This window comes from Astatotilapia calliptera, chromosome 3, assembly GCF_964374335.1.
Source record: "Astatotilapia calliptera chromosome 3, fAstCal68.1, whole genome shotgun sequence".
Lineage (NCBI taxonomy): Eukaryota > Metazoa > Chordata > Actinopteri > Cichliformes > Cichlidae > Astatotilapia > Astatotilapia calliptera.
The window spans coordinates 16,664,314-16,689,347 of NC_137424.1; the positions used below are offsets into that span (position 1 = coordinate 16,664,314).

The 25,034-nt window shown below is 42.0% G+C and overlaps 2 protein-coding genes across 2 annotated transcripts in view; both read right to left on the reverse strand.

Moving 5' to 3' along the window:
* The window catches only part of LOC113035147 (protein TANC1-like), a 388,820-nt gene that overhangs the window by 130,427 nt on the left and 233,359 nt on the right, over nucleotides 1-25,034 (reverse strand). The window lies entirely within an intron of this gene.
* Nucleotides 13-24,365, reverse strand: LOC145425251 (NACHT, LRR and PYD domains-containing protein 3-like). The gene is made up of 7 exons (XM_080298286.1): nucleotides 24,144-24,365; nucleotides 22,211-24,002; nucleotides 10,458-10,634; nucleotides 7,091-7,267; nucleotides 3,723-3,899; nucleotides 1,179-1,352; nucleotides 13-503 (listed from the first exon to the last, which is right to left on the reverse strand). Exons 1-7 carry the CDS (start codon nucleotides 24,349-24,351, stop codon nucleotides 491-493), a joined length of 2,718 nt encoding a protein of 905 aa, XP_080154412.1. The 5' UTR covers nucleotides 24,352-24,365; the 3' UTR covers nucleotides 13-490.

Sequence of the window (25,034 nt, forward strand, 5' to 3'; positions counted from 1 at the left end):
GTATTCACCAAACAGAATATGAGCCATTTATTTTTCCTTTCCAGGTGCAGTGTGAATCTTGCCAAAGATGGGCACATTTTGCATGTGAAAAATATAAAGAGAGCAACCAAGAATATAAATGCCAAAAATGTAGCCAGAGTCAGACAGAGACTGTGCAGAGACTGTAGAAGGACAGAGCAGCAGCAGAGCAGTCCAGATACACTGATGATCCTCTGTCAGATCCAGAGGGACACACAGGGATGATGCTGGACTCTACATTGTGTCTGACAGTGGAGCTGTTCTCAGAGCAGTTCACTCTGCAGCACTGACAGTCATCTGCACTTCTTCTCATTCCTCTGTCAGTCACTGCTGGATGAAGCTCTCCTCTCCACCTCCCAGTAACATGGCCCAGTCAGAGCGTCTCTACACACAAGCTGCTGCTGCTTCAACCTCTCTGGATCATCAGGACACAGCTCCTCCTCTCTAAGCACACACACCGTCCTGTTTACCATCATAGCCTCCACCTGCAGAGAGAAGAAGGAAGAGCAGAGGAGATAAACGAGTGTTTCCAGAGACTCTTCATCAGCTGTCAGTCAGTGATGCAGCACATCCAGTATAAAGAGCAGCAGGGACTTCAGTGCTGGGACTGTACTAGGACTCATTGTTGCTTCACTTTTTCTAATCTTTGGATTTTTATTGAAGTTGCTGAAAATGTTTTTCCCTCCTAGTTTGAGTTTGGACTTTCATTCATTAGAAGAACCTTGGTGTGTCCACTCTGAGCTCTGTAGGAACCCCAACAACAAGCCCAACAATCCAGATGGACGGTTCCAGCTGTTAACTGGAGGAATTCCATCCAAACATCTGCTCTCACTAAATTCTTCCTCACCTACAGACTGTGTTCTTCACTGCTTTAAACTTGGAAACGAATGCAGTCATTGGTCTGCGTGCTGCTTTGTTCAGAGAGCTGATTGGCTGTTGACAGTGTTTGATCAGAGCGTGTCAGCCGTTACCATGGTGACCATAAAGGTCAGAAACAGGAAGTGTTTGTGTCCAATCCTGAAGCCTGTCACCATTCTCCTCTCACTGCTTCACTGAGAAGCTGCAGCTTTACAGGAAACACTGGATCTTTGTTTCATACTGACTGTGTTTAGTACAATACTGCTGACAGCACCACCCACTCACTCCATCACTCTACTTACACCAGAGTCTCCAGTCTGTAGTCTGGACTCTGCTGAAGATCAGACAGCTGCTTCACATCTGGATGCTTCAGGTTGTTTCCTTGCAGCTCCAGCTCTCTCAGATGGGAGGGGTTGGACTTCAGCGCTGCTGCCAGATAATCACAGCTGATCTTTGACAAACCACAGCTCTCCAATCTGTATAAAGAATGAAAGATGTAAGTTTATTAGACAAAGTGTGAGCTTGAAATCATTCAGTGTTTCATCATCTGTTCAGAGCTGAAGAAGGTTCAGAATGTAGAAGTTTAGAAAATGGAAACTCCAAACAGCTGAAGCCAACAGGAAGCAGCTTCAAACAGGAAACTGTGCAGAGTTTCAGACTATATGTCCTGATGCAGCCAGTTGGATTTTGGAGATTTGAATCTCTGTTCTGTGACTAAGTCCTTGAATCATTTCTTCCAGTTGGTCCAACAAGACAGACTAAGTGTTGGACATGTGTTGTGGCTCCATTAGGGGAGCTTCTAAATGTGATGTGATGGCCCCTCTGGGTCTGTCAGGTCACAGCACTGAAGAGAGCTCAAACTGGGCACACAGTTGTTCCAGTCTGGACCAAAGACTCTATACTGGGACTGAGGGACTGCTTTGACTGCACCCACTGGGACTTTTTAAAGGCTCATGTTCTCACTTAGATCATCGATTTCTACTTACATTTCTTTCTGGGAAAAATGGGGATTACTTTGGAAACAGGAAGTATTTTCCCCAATAAGCAGCCCTGGATTAGTAAATCACTCCAACATGTTCTCAGGCAGAAGAAGCTGTCTTGTTATGAGGGAGAGAAGAAAAAGATTGAGGCACAGAAACTTGTTGAAAGAGAGATAAAGCAGCTAAAATCAGGTGTAAAAGTAAAGCAGAGGATGAGCTGAATAAAGGACACTCAAGGCTGGCTTGGAAAGGAATGAAGTCCATGGTGGGGATGCAGAACAAGGAGCAAAGATGAATGTGATGCTGAATCAGCAGAAGACTTGGACTCATTTGATTCCAGCTTTGATATCATTGATTTCAATGAAGAGCTTTGTGATTGTAGCAAAGGGCTGGTAGCTCTGAGAGTCCCACTGATGAGGTGTTTGTGTGGAAATCTCTTAGTGGGACCAAAGAGAGAAAAAGCCCTGGTCCTGATGCTGTGGGAGGGAAATGATTGAAGTGTGCTGTGAGGAACTGACTGGGAGATTTTCACACATTTTCCAGTCCTCCTTGGAACAACAGGAAGTTCCCAGCATATGGAAACAAAGGTTAAGTGTCCTATGGCACTCAGTGATGATGGTGCTGTGGCCCCACCACCTCCACCTCTTTGTAAAGGAACTAACTGTCATCTGAAGCTTCAAATGGAACTAAGACTTCCTCCACTAGGTGGCAGTGTCTGATGAGAAAGTGTTAGTGGAGCTGGCCTGGAGTCAGAAACAGGAAGATGCAGGATTTGGGCTGAAATGGGGAAAAGTGGTTCGCACTAGTGCCTTAAAGCAAGAAGGTTGTAGGCTGAAGCTTGTTGGCCTTTCTGTGGAGGTTGGATGTTCTCCCACAGTCCAATGAAATGCTGCTTAGGTTCATTGGTGCTTCTAAATTGGCTGTAGGTGTGGATGTGAGAGAGTGCTTCTCTGTCTCTCTCTGTTGGCCCTGTGATGGACTGCTCACCTGTGCAGGTGGACCACGCCTCTTGCCCTATGACAGCTAGGGCACAGGCTGCAGCCCTGTGAGCCTAAGCTGAATAAACAGTTAGCAAAAATGATCCATAGATGGCCTGAAATCCCCCAGTTAGCAGTTTGGTAGATAGCTATGACATGCTAATCCCATCCAGCAGCTGTATTCTACCTGTAAGCTGATCCCTGCTGAGCCAAAGCACTTTTTCATATACAAATTACAACCTTTAATAGAAACCTATTGGTCAGCATCTTATTAGCCTGCTGTTAGCTTCATTCCACAGAAAACTGAGAGAAACTAACAGAGTTGATAAAGAATAAAGAGAAATGTGCTGATTTAAAGCCTTTGAAGTGCTTCAGATGATCTCTGTCCACTTCTGTCCACTCATTCATTCATGTAAGCTTTCTAATGCAGCTTTGATCTTCACAGTCTGCTTCATGAAACTCATTCTAACCCTGAATGTCAGAGTGTTCCTCCTTCTCTTTCCCATCATTCATGCTGGCAGTGGAGGAGATTTGGATGTTGGACTGTGTTTTGGATGATGTGTGTATGTTTGTGTTGGACTGCTGTCTGTAAAGCAAACGCACATTTTGCTTTGGATTTCAGTGTCAGACAGACTTTAAGGTGGAATGAAGAGTTGGAGAGTTTCACAGTGAATTATCCAGTGGAGGATTTTTCTTCTTCTTTGAAGGTTTGAAATGTGAACATTGTTCTGCTGCAGTCAATGGACTAAACCAGAGAAGAAGAAAACAGACTTTACCATGAAGATCCTCAGTGTGGATCAGTATAATATCAGCCTGATGTCTGCAGTTTAGTGTCAGCACAACTTTCACATCATATTCATCTCAGCACAACTAAAACATGCTGACTGACCCCAGAGTTTCAAGTCCACATCCTGGACTCTCCAGGAAACCACACAGATGCTTCACTCCTGAATCCTGCAGCTTGTTGTTCAGGCTCAGCTCCAGCTGTCTCAGATGGGAGGGGTTGGACTTCAGTGCTGCTGCCAGATAATCACAGCTGATCTCTGACAAACCACAGTCCCTCAATCTGTATAAAGAATGAAAGATGTAAGTTTATTAGACAAAGTGTGAGCTTGAAATCATTCAGTGTTTCATCATCTGTTCAGAGCTGAAGAAGGTTCAGAATGTAGAAGTTTAGAAAATGGAAACTCCAAACAGCTGACAGAGTTCATACGCCTTTGTCAGGGTCAAATTCAAGCAAGACCATGTGAAAATTAAAACACATCATCCTAGGTGAACTTAAACACCTTTGTTCCCCTTTTGTTAAGACATAGAAAAGTACACCACACAAAAATACTGCAAAAGGAAACGGTCGCCTTATATACATAGTGTATAAACTCAAAATGCACATTTCACTTCAAATTAAGATTAAGGCTTTGAACAGATCACATAGTTCAGTTCAACATATAAGACTTTAAGAATGCACAAGCATCTACTTAAAATCTATTTAATTTATCATCCATGATATTATTTTGTACAATTCCAATGTATTTTGTTCATCTCCCTTAAATAAACAGGCAGTCTTAAAGTATGAAATATTCATATACAAACACATATAAATGTGTGTACTGTCTCAGTGGCTGATAGTACCCCACAGGCCTCAGTGTGAGCTTGAAGACATTTATAATGTTTAAGTAGTTTAATGTGCAGGTGCTGACGATAAACACATTTTGAATGAAAGCCGGGGAACTTTGGTAGCACAGAAACAAGTGGCTATTCTTTGTGACTATATGGATCACTCACAATACCATTATTTCACACAAAGGCACCAAATTAATACTCAAAAAAGCTGCAGCAATACACACAAATATAAACAGTACTTGGTGACAACTTTGCTTTTAGCCTTTAACCCTTCTTGACTACTTTTGATGTGGCCTCTATATTTTACCTTTAAAAACAGTTTATCTTGCCAATCTGTTATTTTCTCATTTTGACCAACTGTATCAGCACAATTTATCTAAATTCAGACAAAATTTAAAATACAAGTAGAAAGTGATATTTTGACTGTAAAAACCACACACATGTTTAACGAATCATCTTCATAACTTGAAATGCAAATAGAGATTGTACATTTTTAAAAATACGCACACGTTTTGCAAACAACAAAGTTATATGGTACTATTTACCAAAAAATGCAGCCAAGGCTCAGACGTTTTTCATATAATCATTTCAAACTATTTACAGAACAATCAGGTGTCAAACAATAGTTTGTGTCACTCTAACACATATGAGAACAGCACAGGGATAAACCTGCAGGTCTGACAGCAGGTGTGTCACTCAGCGTTTACACTGCAATCTGCCTTTGTTGGCTTTAAGGCAGCAACTGTGACGATCACTAGTAGAACTGACACACAAAACAAAACAACAGCTACACACTAAATACACAAGACAACAAACTAACTTGAGACCAAACACGGTAAACGTCACAAATCTCTCACGTATCAAAACTCTCTCTCTCTTTCGCTCACTCGCTCTCTCTTGCCGGTCACTCCTAAAACTTCCCCCTTTTGCTAAACAACCAAATGTCATGTTTCCATATCATTTTTGATTGGTCGACATGGTACATTTTCCCACCTATAGGGCTTTGGAGCGTGATGTCACGGGAGATGGGCCATGCCCCCTTCCGCCATGACAGTAGGCCAGCCAAAGGATACCATTTCAGCTATGGATCGTACGTGTTGTGTTGTCGGTTGCAACGTTAGATCACACGATCGTGAAGGCAAGAAGCTGGATAACGGGCTCTCTTTTCATCGTTTTCCATCCTGGAGGCAACGTGAGGGATCCCATGTATCCGATATTACTAAACAAAGACGTCAGGCTTGGATTGCAGCGGTGAGACGAGCGGATATCGAGTTCTCTGCAATCCCCAGCTTTTTGTTGGTTTGCTCACGGCATTTTCTTTCCGGTGAGTTCTAAATTAATTCATATCACTCTTGAAAGGCTTTTAGTGTTATTTTCAACGTGCTGAGGTCATAGATAATGAGATAAAACATGCTAATGTGTGATGCTGCAGAACCACGTCATGTCGACTGAGTAGCTTATGATTTGGCATTATTGCAGGCAAACCAGCATATGAAATGGATGTAACAAATCCAGACTGGGCACCAACACTGCACATGGGGCATGACGACATACCTGTATCAGACTCGGACCGGCACTCAAGGCGTACGCAACGGAAGCGAAAAAGAGCACCCATCGGAGGTAAACAACCCCCCCCCTCTAAAAACATACTAAATTGCTATCACTGTACACTAATCCGCACATAACTTCCAGATGAATCACACACCTGTCATTGGAATATTGGTGTACATTTACCTTATGTCTAATTTTATCTTACAGGCTTTCGTTATGCAGCTGCAGAGTCTGAAGGTGTGCCCCGTGCAGAAGTGATTGATGAAGATCTGACAGAAGACCAACAGCAAAATCACAATGTCATGGAGGCAGTGGACAGCAGTTGTGTTGGACAAGTGGAGGTTGAGGTACCAGCTGCAAATGTGGATATACTGAAGAAATGTAAACCTTTTAAAATGATGACAGATTACAAACTGTCAGCTGTGTCTGTAATCAAACCTCTGTAACTTTGCTTCACTTCAGCAGCATCAGCTCATGTTCACATGTTGATTCATGGTTTGCTTCAGTTTTTGATGGACTGCAGAATATTTTGAAGGTTATCTGCTATAAAAAGCCAGAACAGGAAAATCTGCTTCATGTGTTTCTGTTTGATCCTCAGTGACTTTGACACAAAGGCCTCTGCTGTGATGATCACACCTCTGATCAAGTCTCACAGTGTCAGCTTTGTTTTTATACATATGGATATGTGCTGATAAATGATCAGAGTTATAATATTTCCCACTGTCTGCTGTGTGCCGTGACCTTTGACCTGCTAAAGACAGTCAGCTGTGGATTATTCATTGTTGTGTCTGATACTTAGAACTGTGAGGAAGAACACTACACAGTTAATCAGGGTCCCCTCTCTCTGAATCAGGAAAGGTGGGCAGGCCGCGTGTGGGCCGCGGGCCATACGTTGAGTCTCACTGTTTGAAATGTGAACATTGTTCTGCTGCAGTCAATGGACTAAACCAGAGAAGAAGAAAACAGACTTTACCATGAAGATCCTCAGTGTGGATCAGTATAATATCAGCCTGATGTCTGCAGTTTAGTGTCAGCACAACTTTCACATCATATTCATCTCAGCACAACTAAAACATGCTGACTGACCTCAGAGTTTCAAGTCCACATCCTGGACTCTCCAGGAAACCACACAGATGCTTCACTCCTGAATCCTGCAGCTTGTTGTTGGAGCTCAGGTCCAGCTGTCTCAGATGGGAGGGGTTGGACTTCAGTGCTGCTGCCAGATAATCACAGCTGATCTCTGACAAACCACAGTCCCACAATCTGTATAAAGAATGAAAGATGTAAGTTTATTAGACAAAGTGTGAGCTTGAAATCATTCAGTGTTTCATCATCTGTTCAGAGCTGAAGAAGGTTCAGAATGTAGAAGTTTAGAAAATGGAAACTCCAAACAGCTGACAGAGTTCATACGCCTTTGTCAGGGTCAAATTCAAGCAAGACCATGTGAAAATTAAAACACATCATCCTAGGTGAACTTAAACACCTTTGTTCCCCTTTTGTTAAGACATAGAAAAGTACACCACACAAAAATACTGCAAAAGGAAACGGTCGCCTTATATACATAGTGTATAAACTCAAAATGCACATTTCACTTCAAATTAAGATTAAGGCTTTGAACAGATCACATAGTTCAGTTCAACATATAAGACTTTAAGAATGCACAAGCATCTACTTAAAATCTATTTAATTTATCATCCATGATATTATTTTGTACAATTCCAATGTATTTTGTTCATCTCCCTTAAATAAACAGGCAGTCTTAAAGTATGAAATATTCATATACAAACACATATAAATGTGTGTACTGTCTCAGTGGCTGATAGTACCCCACAGGCCTCAGTGTGAGCTTGAAGACATTTATAATGTTTAAGTAGTTTAATGTGCAGGTGCTGACGATAAACACATTTTGAATGAAAGCCGGGGAACTTTGGTAGCACAGAAACAAGTGGCTATTCTTTGTGACTATATGGATCACTCACAATACCATTATTTCTCACAAAGGCACCAAATTAATACTCAAAAAAGCTGCAGCAATACACACAAATATAAACAGTACTTGGTGACAACTTTGCTTTTAGCCTTTAACCCTTCTTGACTACTTTTGATGTGGCCTCTATATTTTACCTTTAAAAACAGTTTATCTTGCCAATCTGTTATTTTCTCATTTTGACCAACTGTATCAGCACAATTTATCTAAATTCAGACAAAATTTAAAATACACGTAGAAAGTGATATTTTGACTGTAAAAACCACACACATGTTTAACGAATCATCTTCATAACTTGAAATGCAAATAGAGATTGTACATTTTTAAAAATACGCACACGTTTTGCAAACAACAAAGTTATATGGTACTATTTACCAAAAAATGCAGCCAAGGCTCAGACGTTTTTCATATAATCATTTCAAACTATTTACAGAACAATCAGGTGTCAAACAATAGTTTGTGTCACTCTAACACATATGAGAACAGCACAGGGATAAACCTGCAGGTCTGACAGCAGGTGTGTCACTCAGCGTTTACACTGCAATCTGCCTTTGTTGGCTTTAAGGCAGCAACTGTGACGATCACTAGTAGAACTGACACACAAAACAAAACAACAGCTACACACTAAATACACAAGACAACAAACTAACTTGAGACCAAACACGGTAAACGTCACAAATCTCTCACGTATCAAAACTCTCTCTCTCTTTCGCTCACTCGCTCTCTCTTGCCGGTCACTCCTAAAACTTCCCCCTTTTGCTAAACAACCAAATGTCATGTTTCCATATCATTTTTGATTGGTCGACATGGTACATTTTCCCACCTATAGGGCTTTGGAGCGTGATGTCACGGGAGATGGGCCATGCCCCCTTCCGCCATGACAGTAGGCCAGCCAAAGGATACCATTTCAGCTATGGATCGTACGTGTTGTGTTGTCGGTTGCAACGTTAGATCACACGATCGTGAAGGCAAGAAGCTGGATAACGGGCTCTCTTTTCATCGTTTTCCGTCCTGGAGGCAACGTGAGGGATCCCATGTATCCGATATTACTAAACAAAGACGTCAGGCTTGGATTGCAGCGGTGAGACGAGCGGATATCGAGTTCTCTGCAATCCCCAGCTTTTTGTTGGTTTGCTCACGGCATTTTCTTTCCGGTGAGTTCTAAATTAATTCATATCACTCTTGAAAGGCTTTTAGTGTGATTTTCAATGTGCTGAGGTCATAGATAATGAGATAAAACATGCTAATGTGTGATGCTGCAGAACCACATCATGTCGACTGAGTAGCTTATGATTTGGCATTATTGCAGGCAAACCAGCATATGAAATGGATGTAACAAATCCAGACTGGGCACCAACACTGCACATGGGGCATGACGACATACCTGTATCAGACTCGGACCGGCACTCAAGGCGTACGCAACGGAAGCGAAAAAGAGCACCCATCGGAGGTAAACAACCCCCCCCCCTCTAAAAACATACTAAATTGCTATCACTGTACACTAATCCGCACATAACTTCCAGATGAATCACACACCTGTCATTGGAATATTGGTGTACATTTACCTTATGTCTAATTTTATCTTACAGGCTTTCGTTATGCAGCTGCAGAGTCTGAAGGTGTGCCCCGTGCAGAAGTGATTGATGAAGATCTGACAGAAGACCAACAGCAAAATCACAATGTCATGGAGGCAGTGGACAGCAGTTGTGTTGGACAAGTGGAGGTTGAGGTACCAGCTGCAAATGTGGATATACTGAAGAAATGTAAACCTTTTAAAATGATGACAGATTACAAACTCTCAGCTGTGTCTGTAATCAAACCTCTGTAACTCTGTCACTTCAGCAGCATCAGCTCATGTTCACATGTTGATTCATGGTTTGCTTCAGTTTTTGATGGACTGCAGAATATTTTGAAGGTTATCTGCTATAAAAAGCCAGAACAGGAAAATCTGCTTCATGTGTTTCTGTTTGATCCTCAGTGACTTTGACACAAAGGCCTCTGCTGTGATGATCACACCTCTGATCAAGTCTCACAGTGTCAGCTTTGTTTTTATACATATGGATATGTGCTGATAAATGATCAGAGTTATAATATTTCCCACTGTCTGCTGTGTGCCGTGACCTTTGACCTGCTAAAGACAGTCAGCTGTGGATTATTCATTGTTGTGTCTGATACTTAGAACTGTGAGGAAGAACACTACACAGTTAATCAGGGTCCCCTCTCTCTGAATCAGGAAAGGTGGGCAGGCCGCGTGCGGGCCGCGGGCCATACGTTGAGTCTCACTGTTTGAAATGTGAACATTGTTCTGCTGCAGTCAATGGACTAAACCAGAGAAGAAGAAAACAGACTTTACCATGAAGATCCTCAGTGTGGATCAGTATAATATCAGCCTGATGTCTGCAGTTTAGTGTCAGCACAACTTTCACATCATATTCATCTCAGCACAACTAAAACATGCTGACTGACCCCAGAGTTTCAAGTCCACATCCTGGACTCTCCAGGAAACCACACAGATGCTTCACTCCTGAATCCTGCAGCTTGTTGTTCAGGCTCAGGTCCAGCTCTCTCAGATGGGAGGGGTTGGACTTCAGTGCTGCTGCCAGATAATCACAGCTGATCTCTGACAAACCACAGCCCCACAATCTGTATAAAGAATGAAAGATGTAAGTTTATTAGACAAAGTGTGAGCTTGAAATCATTCAGTGTTTCATCATCTGTTCAGAGCTGAAGAAGGTTCAGAATGTAGAAGTTTAGAAAATGGAAACTCCAAACAGCTGAAGCCAACAGGAAGCAGCTTCAAACAAACACAACAAGAGAAAAAACTCTGAATGTTTCACATTAAAGTCGTACATTTCTCATAAAAACAGGACAAAGACTTGAAAAAGTCGTGTTTTTCCTTCCAGGAACCACAAGGCTTCACTTTTAAAGGTGAAGTGTGAAAGAAATGGACATATTTGAAGTACAACACCTTTTTCCAGTCACATTATTAAAGCAGACAAACTACAAGCTCATTTTCATTCCAACAAGTCATCTTCTGACCTGGACTAACAACACTGGTCTCTATGTGCAGCTGGCTGTGAGACCAGTGCTCAGGGAGCGTCTACAAAGTGCAACACTGAAAGAACATCACACACTAGCTTTGTCCCAAAACGTCGGCTGCATCCTTCGGAGGACCCGGTATTCGCGGTCTACGTGGGCCGGGTCCTTCAAAGACCGAAAAGGCTGGAAGTGCGAGGCTGTGAAATGGGACGGTCGAGCCTTCAGATTTGCGTCACCGCTGTGTTGGTGGAGTTTAATAAACTCGGCCGTCTGCTCCTTGCTATCTAAAATATAACAGGACACTGGCGTAAATTCTCGACCGTCTCACACTTCTGTTTAATCAGTTTCCTGTTTAACGTTTATTCAGCAGTGTGAAAATCCCGGAGGAACTTTGATCTCAGCCAAACCGATTTACTCCGGAACAAATAAAACACAGAAAAAAGGCAAACAATTACATTTTTAAGTTATCCGAGTGACTTATATATCATGTTTAACCTGAGTAGTGAAAGAGCGGGGTCTGAAAACGATGAAGCCGGGCGTCCGCTGCTCTCGCTGGCTGGAGTGACCATTGAACCCCCCGGCTTGCTAGCGAGCGGGTGGGTAACAGACGTCTCCGAAAACGTCGGCACACTTTTGCAAATATGCGATGTCTTGATAAACCAAGCAGATATTTGAAGTTTACACAGCTACTTTCTCGCCTGAAAATATGTTAAAAGTTTATTTTGTGACCCAGAAAGATTAATAAGAGTAATTTGAAAACTTAGTAGCTGCCGCCATTGTTGGCAGCTGAAATTTGGCTGGGCCGCGCTATGAATTCTGGGATATGGTGGGCCACGAAGGACACACCCGATGAATCCTTCAAATTCGGGGAAATGAAGGACGCATTTGTCGGGCACATTTGAAGGAGTCGACAAATACGGACAGCCTTCATCGCCTGGCTGTGACGTAATCGGCCTTCAAATGCAGCCTCTGGAGGATGCAGCCGACGTTTTGGGACACAGCTACTAATTTGCTTCCATCATCCAACCTGAAGAGGAAACAGAGACGCCTCCCCTTCAAAGTAAAAGCTGCTCCTTTTGGACACAGTATCAAAGAAAGTCTACAGTATAACATAGAAAAGACAGAACAAAGTTTTGGTTGTTTTTAAATTGTGCAGAAATGAAACTACACTAAGCTCAATTATGTGACAGACATTTCATCCCATGTCAGTTTGGCCTCATCCTGGGCTGGATTATCCAGCACACACTCTGACCACAGGCCCAGGGGCCACGCACAGCTGGGCTCCATCCAAGAGACAGGAAACAAACCAACACAATAATAAAAAGCACCATGTGATCTTCTTACATCTTCAAGACAAACATAGTAAAAACATGAGCATATTTGTTTCCTGATAAAATGATGTGACAGGTAGAACAGAGTAAAGTGGTGGTGTTACAGCCTTTCTCCCCTCTGCTGCCGAGGCTGTTAGTCTCTCCCAAACTCAGCTACAGGACTTCCAAATGAATGAAAGCAGCAGAAGTGGCTTTACAAATGAAAGAGGAAGAGGAGAAGAAGAGGAGAGGGAGGCCACCCTGACCATCACTCCAGCTGAAAACATCACACTTCCATTAAAGTTGGTGAGGAAATGTTGAGCAGGATGAGCTGCTGGCTAATCTGGAGGCTGTAGCAGCAGCTCACAGTCACAGTGGGTTTCCACTCATGAAAAAGCTCCGGCTGCTTCATTTCTCATCTCATATCAGAGACTTTAATGCTTCACTGAAGCTGTACTGTGATGCTTCCATATCCCAGTGAGGCCTCCATAATGATTTCAGCTGTTCTGTACACACACTGTGTGCCCTGTATGGCTCAAAGTCTCTGCAGCCTGTTTTTATCTGCTATCATCAGATCTTCATCATCCTCATTCACATCCCTCACACACTCTACAGCCTCATCAGCACTGACTTCATCTTCACTGACTGATGGAGCACAACATGAACCTGTGGAGGCTGAAACACTGTCCTGTCAAACATCTCCCCGTCACCACTCCACTTCTGTCAGCCTTTAAATGAACCCTGCTCAAGTCTGTCACTTCTGTTTGGAGCCAAAAGAGGTTAAAGATTACGCCACTACATTCTTGTCTAGAAAATATTAAAGTGTATTTGGTGACACACAAAAAAGGGTAAAAGTATAGTTTGGGTCCACACATGTCCAAACCCTGGTGTGTAGGCCTACTTAGTATTGAGAAAAGCCCACTAAAAGAACGCCCACCAGACCAAAGCAATGGTGTTGACTTGATCAGCATTAACCCCGCCCCCTGACTTTGATGGGTGAAGCTGACAAATAAAATGTATTTATGAACAGCGATGCAGGGCCAGGAGTAGCAACGTGAATTAAATAAATACATCATTAAATAATTCATTAAATGTGTCAGTAAAATAATTAAAATAGAAAACAAACCAACAAAATATGTAATTAACTAATTTGAATTGTACATAAATACTTAATGAATTATTTTAAATGAAATTAACCGATAATTCATTGTGATTTTGTTTTGTGTTTTGATGAGCTAATAATCAGCTCTCTTTTTCTCATTGTTGTTCTAAGCCGCTTATCCAAAGGTAAGGCACTACCTGTTGAATTATTTCCAAAGTGTGCCAAATTGGACATTACAAATTAAAGTCTACTCACTGAAATTACTGGGGAATGTCTGCTTTGATTTTGATGAGAATCTCATGACAGTACTGAGGATTTAATGCAGTTGGACTGCTAAAAATGATTGAATGCGGTTGGACCGCTAAAGGATTTAATACGGTTGGACCGTGGAAAGCAGTTGGACTGCTGAGTGATTTTAGTATATTAGGGAATTTGGTTATTGTTTGGGGTGGAGCCCGTATTGGTTATAAGGTTGGACCTGCTTCAGTCTTACACTTTTTTGGCTGTTTTACTGTTGTTCCAAAGTATTATAAATTATTCAAGAACGTCAGTTGGACTGATAGGAAGCGCAGTGCTCAGAGGTAACGCTTGCCAATGCCAAGGACGCTTAGGCATTGTCCTCGAAGAGGGATAGTCAGTTGGTCACTGTGGAGCTTGGGGCACTCCAGAATAACTAGGAGTTAGAGTCTCCTTACCGTTTGGAACGGTAGTCTGCGCTTTTTTGGCCAGCAGAAGTTGGACTTCGGGCGTGTAACTTTAACTTAAAACTTCGGGGTAAGCCTTGGCTGTGAAATGCCAAAAATAGAGCTTCAGGCAAAGTTTGGGTTGGTTGACGCTTTTAAATTGAGTTAGGGATTTTAGAGATGAGGCCAGAAACTGTTGGACAGATACTGGTTAATTGATCACAAAAAAGTTGGACTTTATCGGTTGGACCGTTAACTTAAATTTGTCGAAATTGTTTAGGCGCTAAAGCTGACAGATGTGACAGTGGTTGTAAATATAAGACGTCTTTGTAATATAAAATAAGAGATCTCTGTGTGAAAGGAGTCTGAGGCAGTGCTGGAGCTATTTTTAAACTGTGTGTGTGTGAGTGTGAAAATGCAAATTAGTCAGCAGTGAACTGTTTAAACCACAGTTGGTTTTACAAATACTGCTGCAAACATTGTTGAGTGTGTGTTTAAGACGCCATTTATGTTCATTAGAGGGCTATAAATAAAGTTTTGAGTTGCCGTAGTGAATGTATAGTAATTGACTGAGTTTTGATATATAAATATAGTGAGTGCACTGTATATATTTAAGACTAACATATTACTTTTAGGAGTAACCTCTCATCAGCAATAAATGCTGGTGTGTTTTATTTTTTCTATTCTATGTGTGTGCTGTGAGAATTAATAGAGGTTTCAATTGTTTTCTTTGACTTGCTCTTTCTGATTATGAAAGGCATGTCTGAAATACTCTTAGGAAAGCGTGTTGTGAGTATATTCCTCAACTCTTGTCACAGTTTAAGTGTGTGAATGCTGTGAGTAGCAGGCTTTGAGTGATTGGGTGTGATTTGTACAAAATAATAAATAATAATAACACTATGAAAGTTGATAGTAGAGTGAGTGCAGAAGTGGAAGTGTGAGAGAAAAGGCGGTGTGTGTGTGAGACGATCTGACAAACGCAAAGAATTTAGTATATTTAGAAGTGTGTGCGTGAAATAAGGGTGAATTGTTTTAGATCAAGACTTAGTAAAACAAGAGTTTTATTAGCCTGTAAAAAAAACAAAACAGGAGAGATAGAAACAGAAAATATGGTTCTGAGCAGCTGCAAGGTTGACAGGAAATGGTGTGTGTGACAGGAACTTTGCATGCCCATAAAAGGAACTGACTGTGACAAGTGAGCACACAGAGAGAGAAACATACGAGTTAAACTCCAGGCAGATGAAGCAAATGGAGGTTTTAAGAAAAGAAATGAAAAGGATATTAATTGTATGCTTTAGTGTGTCAATACAGGTGGACTTCTTTCAACCTAGAATCTTGAGTACAAAACCATTGATTAACAGAATTGGGAGGAAAACAGGCCAGATTTTGGCTTAAAATTTTACAGCTTGACCTCCCACTTGTCCCGATCCTGAGAAGAAGCTCATAGGACAGTTAATCTCCTGATGAAGACCGACAGAACATCGTGGACTTCAAGAATTAACAGCAGGCAAAAGACAGTGCAACTGAAACTACACTGACGATACCAGCAGCAGCATGGAAGAAAAGCACGTGATGGAAAATGCACGGTGAACTGCAGGCTGGTAAGAACAGTGTGACATAACTGTTTAAAGACACTGAATGGGATATTTTGCCAGGCTGGGATTTAATCTAAAAGGAAAATACTGAAAAGAGCAACGGAGAAGAAACAGAGAAGAAACAGACTGTGTTTGCTGGGGATCACAAGACAACAAAGGACACTAAGAGAAGGGCACAGGGGCCAGTGGGAAGGTGAAGCCCAGACGAGTTCGACTGCGAGAATAGAGGGTACAATTGGGTTGAAATTGAAGCCGGAACTCAGGATGGTTTAGGGATGTCCACGTCACAAACAAAGAGGTAAACAAAAAGAAGGTAAAATAAAGAGAGAAAATAACTGACAATTACATTAATGAATAGAAGACACACATACAGATATTACATAGATTTATTTTTAGGATAAAGGGGAGAGCTTATACGTAGAAATGACTTTTTATACACATATTGCATTTTGTGCCTTTAAGGGAGTTGTGGCTCAATTCGTCTCTTGTGGGTCACGAGCCTTTGGCTAGCGCTATGATTAGCCAATCTACTGTGAGGATGATATGAGTTATTGAAGGATTGCACACGCTTACAGACACAGAGTCCATAAACACACATGACAGTATTGATTCCAGGCAAAAGGCCTCAAATTAATTTAGCGTTTAACTGAACTTGAGCTGGCCCTGTAACAAGTGACAGAAAAGAGGAACTGAATAGGAGTTTCTTGCTTTAGAGAAGGACCAAAGGAAGGAAAGCATATATTTTGGTTAAGTCTGATAAACTAGAATGAGAAGGTATTGTTACATCAAAGGAGCAAGATGAAATAAAAAGGCTGTACCAAAAACAGGCTATAACATAGGAAATGTGAGTTTTAAAATGAAGTTAGTGTTAACACACAGGAGTTGTTTCAAGGCAGCGTTTAGCTGTGATAAAATGATTAAAGTGGTTGTTTTTTTGGATCTTTTAGTAGAATAGGCGCTTATAATGATTTTCTTGTGAAAGGAGATTCTAGGTCAGAGTGGAGGCCTTGCAGCAGCGAGAGTTCTGTGTACAGGATGTTGATGATTAGATAAGGCAAGCGACAGGAAACGCATGCAGGGACGTGAAAGCAGCGTTTTAAGAGTTTTAAAATGATGAGTAACGTTGAAGAATATATATAAATACAAGTCAATAAGTCAAGAAGATAATTAGGATCAGGCTTTTGATTAAAGAGTCCCAAAGATGATAAGTTAGGGAGGTGCAGGAAAAGGTGTTTGGTTTGCTTTGCAGAAGATCTCGGCGACCACAGGGGGGTGAGGATCCTGGAGGCCCGAGGCATGATGGACCACAAGAGAGGGACGCAGAAAAAACCTAATCTTACGCATGGAGTGTTCTCGAGGGGGAGCTGGTGTTTATTACTGGACCACTTAGATGACATGAGGTTGTCTGATTTGCTGAGCCAGAGGACGGCTAGAGAGGGTCAGAGCGGGAGTGGTGACCCCGATGTCCATGATGCCATGGATGGACATGGAAGCAGCTGAGTGGGCCGAGGAGTGACCCAACACAATGTATTGTGACCTCTGGTGTTCCAGAGGTCGAGAGAGGGAGTATTGAGATTGGAGAGATATTTTGCTGCTATTGTTAAAGGCTCATGTTCTCACTTAGATCATCGATTTCTACTTGCATTTCTTTCTGGGAAAAATGGGGATTACTTTGGAAACAGGAAGCATTTTCCCCAATAAGCAGCCCTGGATTAGTAAATCACTCCAACATGTTCTCAGGCAGAAGAAGCTGTCTTGTTAGGAGGGAGAGAAGAAAAAGATTGAGGCACAGAAACTTGTTGAAAGAGAGATAAAGCAGCTAAAATCAGGTGTAAAAGTAAAGCAGAGGATGAGCTGAATAAAGGACACTCAAGGCTGGCTTGGAAAGGAATGAAGTCCATGGTGGGGATGCAGAACAAGGAGCAAAGATGAATGTGATGCTGAATCAGCAGAAGACTTGGACTCATTGGATTCCAGCTTTGATATCATTGATTTCAATGAAGAGCTTTGTGATTGTAGCAAAGGGCTGGTAGCTCTGAGAGTCCCACTGATGAGGTGTTTGTGTGGAAATCTCTTAGTGGGAGCAAAGAGAGAAAAAGCCCTGGTCCTGATGCTGTGGGAGGGAAATGATTGAAGTGTGCTGTGAGGAACTGACTGGGAGATTTTCACACATTTTCCAGTCCTCCTTGGAACAACAGGAAGTTCCCAGCATATGGAAACAAAGGTTAAGTGTCCTATGGCACTCAGTGATGATGGTGCTGTGGCCCCACCACCTCCACCTCTTTGTAAAGGAACTAACTGTAATCTGAAGCTTCAAATGGGACTAAGACTTCCTCCACTAGGTGGCAGTGTCTGATGAGAAAGTTTTAGTGGAGCTGGCCTGGAGTCAGAAACAGGAAGATGCAGGATTTGGGCTGAAATGGGGAAAAGTGGTTCGCACTAGTGCCTTAAAGCAAGAAGGTTGTAGGTTGAAGCTTGTTGGCCTTTCTGTGGAGGTTGGATGTTCTCCCACAGTCCAATGAAATGCTGCTTAGGTTCATTGGTGCTTCTAAATTGGCTGTAGGTGTGGATGTGAGAGAGTGCTTCTCTGTCTCTCTCTGTTGGCCCTGTGATGGACTGCTCACCTGTGCAGGTGGACCACGCCTCTTGCCCTATGACAGCTAGGGCACAGGCTGCAGCCCTGTGAGCCTAAGCTGAATAAACAGTTAGCAAAAATGATCCATAGATGGCCTGAAATCCCCCAGTTAGCAGTTTGGTAGATAGCTATGACATGCTAATCCCATCCAGCAGCTGTATTCTACCTGTAAGCTGATCCCTGCTGAGCCAAAGCACTTTTTCATATACAAATTACAACCTTTAATAGAAACCTATTGGTCAGCATCTTATTAGCCTGCTGTTAGCTTCATTCCACAGAAAACTGAGAGAAACTAACAGAGTTGATAAAGAATAAAGAGAAATGTGCTGATTTAAAGCCTTTGAAGTGCTTCAGATGATCTCTGTCCACTTCTGTCCACTCATTCATTCATGTAAGCTTTCTAATGCAGCTTTGATCTTCACAGTCTGCTTCATGAAACTCATTCTAACCCTGAATGTCAGAGTGTTCCTCCTTCTCTTTCCCATCATTCATGCTGGCAGTGGAGGAGATTTGGATGTTGGACTGTGTTTTGGATGATGTGTGTATGTTTGTGTTGGACTGCTGTCTGTAAAGCAAACGCACATTTTGCTTTGGATTTCAGTGTCAGACAGACTTTAAGGTGGAATGAAGAGTTGGAGAGTTTCACAGTGAATTATCCAGTGGAGGATTTTTCTTCTTCTTTGAAGGTTTGAAATGTGAACATTGTTCTGCTGCAGTCAATGGACTAAACCAGAGAAGAAGAAAACAGACTTTACCATGAAGATCCTCAGTGTGGATCAGTATAATATCAGCCTGATGTCTGCAGTTTAGTGTCAGCACAACTTTCACATCACATTCATCTCAGCACAACTAAAACATGCTGACTGACCTCAGAGTTTCAAGTCCACATCCTGGACTCTCCAGGAAACCACACAGATGCTTCACTCCTGAATCCTGCAGGTTGTTGTTCCTGCTCAGGTGCAGCTCTCTCAGATGGGAGGGGTTGGACTTCAGTGCTGCTGCCAGATAATCACAGCTGATCTCTGACAAACCACAGTCCCTCAATCTGTATAAAGAATGAAAGATGTAAGTTTATTAGACAAAGTGTGAGCTTGAAATCATTCAGTGTTTCATCATCTGTTCAGAGCTGAAGAAGGTTCAGAATGTAGAAGTTTAGAAAATGGAAACTCCAAACAGCTGAAGCCAACAGGAAGCAGCTTCAAACAAACACAACAAGAGAAAAAACTCTGAATGTTTCACATTAAAGTCGTACATTTATCATAAAAACAGGACAAAGACTTGAAAAAGTCGTGTTTTTCCTTCCAGGAACCACAAGGCTTCACTTTTAAAGGTGAAGTGTGAAAGAAATGGACATATTTGAAGTCCAACACCTTTTTCCAGTCACATTATTAAAGCAGACAAACTACAAGCTCATTTTCATTCCAACAAGTCATCTTCTGACCTGGACTAACAACACTGGTCTCTATGTGCAGCTGGCTGTGAGACCAGTGCTCAGGGAGCGTCTACAAAGTGCAACACTGAAAGAACATCACACACTCATTTGCTTCCATCATCCAACCTGAAGAGGAAACAGAGACGGCTCCCCTTCAAAGTAAAAGCTGCTCCTTTTGGACACAGTATCAAAGAAAGTCTACAGTATAACATAGAAAAGACAGAACAAAGTTTTGGTTGTTTTTAAATTGTGCAGAAATGAAACTACACTAAGCTCAATTATGTGACAGACATTTCATCCCATGTCAGTTTGGCCTCATCCTGGGCCGGATTATCCAGCACACACTCTGACCACAGGTCCATGTTGAGCAGGATGAGCTGCTGGCTAATCTGGAGGCTGTAGCAGCAGCTCACAGTCACAGTGGGTTTCCACTCATGAAAAAGCTCTGGCTGCTTCATTTCTCATCTCATATCAGAGACTTTAATGCTTCACTGAAGCTGTACTGTGATGCTTCCATATTCCAGTGAGGCCTCCATAATGATTTCAGCTGTTCTGTACACACACTGTGTGCCCTGTATGGCTCAAAGTCTCTGCAGCCTGTTTTTATCTGCTATCATCAGATCTTCATCATCCTCATTCACATCCCTCACACACTCTACAGCCTCATCAGCACCGACTTCATCTTCACTGACTGATGGAGCACAACATGAACCTGTGGAGGCTGAAACACTGTCCTGTCAAACATCTCCCCGTCACCACTCCACTTCTGTCAGCCTTTAAATGAACCCTGCTCAAGTCTGTCACTTCTGTTTGGAGCCAAACGAGGTTAAAGATTACGCCACTACATTCTTGTCTAGAAAATATTAAAGTGTATTTGGTGACACACAAAAAAGGGTAAAAGTATAGTTTGGGTCCACACATGTCCAAACCCTGGTGTGTAGGCCTACTTAGTATTGAGAAAAGCCCACTAAAAGAACGCCCACCAGACCAAAGCAATGGTTTTGACTTGGTCAGCATTAACCCCGCCCCCTGACTTTGATGGGTGAAGCTGACAAATAAAATGTATTTATGAACAGCGATGCAGGGCCAGGAGTAGCAACGTGAATTAAATAAATACATCATTAAATAATTCATTAAATGTGTCAGTAAAATAATTAAAATAGAAAACAAACCAACAAAATATGTAATTAACTAATTTGAATTGTACATAAATACTTAATGAATTATTTTAAATGAAATTAACCGATAATTAATTATCAATATATTTTTTTTTATTAATTATATACATTTTTAATTAATCACTGAAATAAATAATTCATTAGTGATGTATTTATTTAATACAACCATAAAATTATTGCTAGTTTAATCAAAATAAATTTAAGACATCAATATTAAAGGTTAAATTATGATAATGAATACATGCAACTATAACTGATGACGTAAGAATTTGGATTTTTTAAGCTAAAGCGAAGGTGCTGACTCACTTGGCATGTTAGGCTACGTTCACTCTGCAGGTCTTAATGCTCAATTCCGATTTTTTGATCAAATCCGATTTTTTTATCTGCTCGTTCACACTACAAATAAAATGCGACAGCAAACGCGCTCTAGTGTGAACGCTCAAAGCGGCCCGCATGCGCAAAAGAAGATGTCACACACAACGTGCTCTGTTTAGACCCAGAGCAAACAATATTGTTTGACAGATGGCCCTTAATATAAAGACTTCGGACTTTACGTTTCCCAATTTTTGCTTTAAGTTATTTTGTTATTTACATAATAATGTAAATAACCTAATAATGATCCTTATTGCTGTTTTAGAGGAGCGGTGCTTCAAAGGATAGCTGCAGATTTCTGTCAGAATCTGCAGATTATACAGTACAAATAAAAAGTTCACGTTTCTCCAACGCTGTCTTCCCAACAGTTTCACTGACATCTACACGGGATGGCCAGGAAGCGTTTGCGATGTCTTATCGGGCGCTGATAATTGGCGTCTGTCTTGTGTTGGTGACGTAAAAGACGGATTTAATGCGACTTGACCATTCAAACAGCAGTCGCTTTCTAAAACATCGGATATGTATCGGATTCAGTACCACATACGAAAGTGACCCAGATCGGATTTGAAAATATCGGATTTACGCCGTTCACACTGTCATAGCATGATCGGATATGGGTCGCATAGGGTCAAAAAAATCGGATTTGATGCGCTTTCGCCTGCAGTGTGAACGTAGCCTTACTCTCAAATCCTCCCTAATAACAAGAACATAATTACACTTTAGCCACAAGAGGGCAGCAGCATTAAGTCGCATGTATATAAAGGTACAGTGATTATATTACAGTGATTTTGACAAAAACAAAACAGAGGTTCATGGCAGTGTGTTTTTCATAACATACCAACCAAATTAAATAATAAAAACTTTATAACTTACAGAGCTTTTTTAGAGGCTTTGACCACTGGCAGCAGCCTCAGAAGAGCCTCCTCTGAAGCAGAGTATTTATTCAGGTCAAACACGTCCAGATCTTTTTCTGATGACAGTAAGATGAAGACCAGAGCTAACCACTGAGCAGGAGACAGTTTATCTGTGGAGAGACGTCCTGAACTCAGGGACTGTTGGATCTCCTCCAGTAGAGAACGATCATTCAGTTCATTCAGACAGTGAAACAGATTGATGCTTTTCTCTGCAGACAGATTCTCACTGAGCTTCTCCTTGATGTACTGAACTGCTTCTTGATTGGTCTTTGAGCTACTTCCTGTTTGTGTCATCAGGCCTTGCAAACGAGTTTGATTAGTCTTCAGACCCAAGAGAAAACGAAGGAACAAGTCCAGGTGTCCATTGGGGCTCTGTAAGGCCTTGTCCACAGCAAACTGGTAGAAGTATTTTTTTGAAGATTTTCTTGTTTGAAACACCTTCCAAGTTGTTTCTTGCTCTTCCAGCAGATTGAGTCCAGAGTTGATGAAGGTCAGGTGGACATGAAGAGCAGCCAGAAACTCCTGAACACTGAGATGAACAAAGCAGAACACCTTGTTCTGGTACAGTTGTTTCTCCTCTTTAAAGACCTGTGTGAACACTCCTGAGTACACTGAGGCTGCTCTGATATCGATGCCACACTCTGTCAGGTCTGGTTCATAGAAGATCAGGTTTCCTTTCTGCAGCTGATCAAAAGCCAGTTTTCCCAGTGACTCAATCATCTTCCTGCTCTCTGGACTCCAGTGTGGATCTGTCTCAGCTCCTCCATCATATTTGATCCTCTTCACTTTGGCCTGAACCACCAGGAAGTGGATGTACATCTCAGTCAGGGTGTTGGGCAGCTCTCCTCCCTCTCTGGTTTCCAGCACATCCTCCAGAACTGTAGCAGTGATCCAGCAGAAGACTGGGATGTGACACATGATGTGGAGGCTTCGAGCTTTCTTGATGTGGGAGATGATCCTGCTGGCCTGCTCCTCATCTCTGAATCTCTTCCTGAAGTACTCCTCCTTCTGTGGGTCAGTGAACCCTCTGACCTCTGTCACCATGTCGACACACTGAGGAGGGATCTGATTGGCTGCTGCAGGTCGTGTTGTTATCCAAAGGCGAGCAGAAGGGAGCAGGTTCCCTCTGATGAGGTTTGTCAGCAGCTCATCCAATGAGGTGGACTTTCTTGTTTCAGTCAGGATTTTAGTTTTGTTGAAGTCCAAATTAAGTCGACACTCATCCAGACCATCAAGTATGAACACAACCTGGAAGTCTTCAAGCCTGCAGATTCCTGATTCGTTAGTTTGATTAAAGAAGTGATGAACAAGTCCCACCAAGCTGAACTTTTCCTCTTTCAGCACATTCAGCTCTCTGAAAGTGAATGGAAATATGAACTGGATGTCCTGGTTGGCTTTGTCTTCAGCCCAGTCCAGGCTGTATTTCTGTGTTAAGACTGTTTTCCCAATGCCAGCCACTCCCTTTGTCAGCACTGTTCTGATTGGTTCGTCTCTTCCTGGTGAGGCTTTAAAGATGTCTTCTTGTCTGATTGTTGTTTCTGGTCTGTCTGGTTTCCTGGATGCTGTTTCAATCTGTCTGACCTCATGTTCATCATTGACCTCTGCAGTCCCTCCCTCTGTGATGTAGAGCTCTGTGTAGATCTGATTCAGGAGGGTTGGGCTTCCTGCTTTAGCGATGCCCTCAAACACACACTGGAACTTCTTCTTCAGTTGGGCTTTAAGTTCTCGTTTACGGAGTGGAGCAAATATTTCTGAAGGTAAGAAATTCAGAAACAAATATTATATAATAAATATCATAGCCTTTCAGTACCCTGAAAGGATGAATGTCTATTGGTCCATTTCTTGAGCTATTAGGAAAGATCAATATTCAGTCTTTAGAGAAATTCTCTTACTGCTCTGCAGATGGTCAGCCATCTCATGCTGCTTAAGTCTCCTCAAGAAGTGGAGTGTGATCTTCAGAAATGCTTCTCTGCAGCTCTTTCTTTCATCTTCATCCTCTCCTTCAAACATCTCCTCATCCTCCATCTGGCTCTTTAAAGTTTCTGGGTGATCTGGACTCAGAAGCTTCTGGATCTTCTTCAGCTCGTTCTTCACAAACATGGTGATGTTGTCCTCCAGCCGCTGGAAAAGAAGACTATATGAATTACCCAGTGGTAAATGGACTGGTTCATATATAGCTCTCTTTGATACTCTGTGCACACAAAGCATTTATACAACATGCCTCATTCAACCAAGCACATTGTTCTATGCTTAAATACTTTCTTTCACACTCTGATGGATGCATCAGAGGGCAGCTTGGGTTTAGTACGTTACCCAGTACATTTGCCAGCCAGGGTTTGATTCACAAACCTTCTGACTAGTAGCTGACCTGCTCCCCTCCTGAGCTACAGTCACCCCAATCTGACTGAAATCATGGAGCCCAAACTCTGATTTATGTTGGACACACTGACAATCCTCTGGTCCACAAAGTGCAGCATAGAGGTGACTGAAAAGAACAAATGTAAACGTAGTACTACAAACCATAACCACAGAGTCCAGGTGTGTTTGATGCTGCTGTGCAGACTGACCAGTGGAAACCTCTGCTCTCTGCTGGTCCACTCTGTGGAGGAGTAATGTATAATTAGCTCATGTTATGTCTGTCCACACACAGACACAAGCTAAAGGTCCATGAAGTGATGTTTGGATGGGTTCAGTCAATCAGATGACAGTCATGGTGAAGCTTTGCTAGTCCTGCTGATCCCACTGAGAATTAACAACTCAGTTTCCAGATGTCTGTAGTTTTC

Coding starts and splice junctions, on each gene's coding strand:
- LOC145425251 (XM_080298286.1), bottom strand. CDS start 24,351: ATGTTTGTGAAGAACGAGCTGAAGAAGATCCAGAAGCTTCTGAGTCCA. Junction 24,003..24,143: donor GGCTGACCATCTGCAGAGCA/GTAAGAGAATTT, acceptor TCTTACCTTCAG/AAATATTTGCTCCACTCCGT. Junction 7,268..10,457: donor TGTGGACTTGAAACTCTGGG/GTCAGTCAGCAT, acceptor TTCTTTATACAG/ATTGTGGGACTGTGGTTTGT.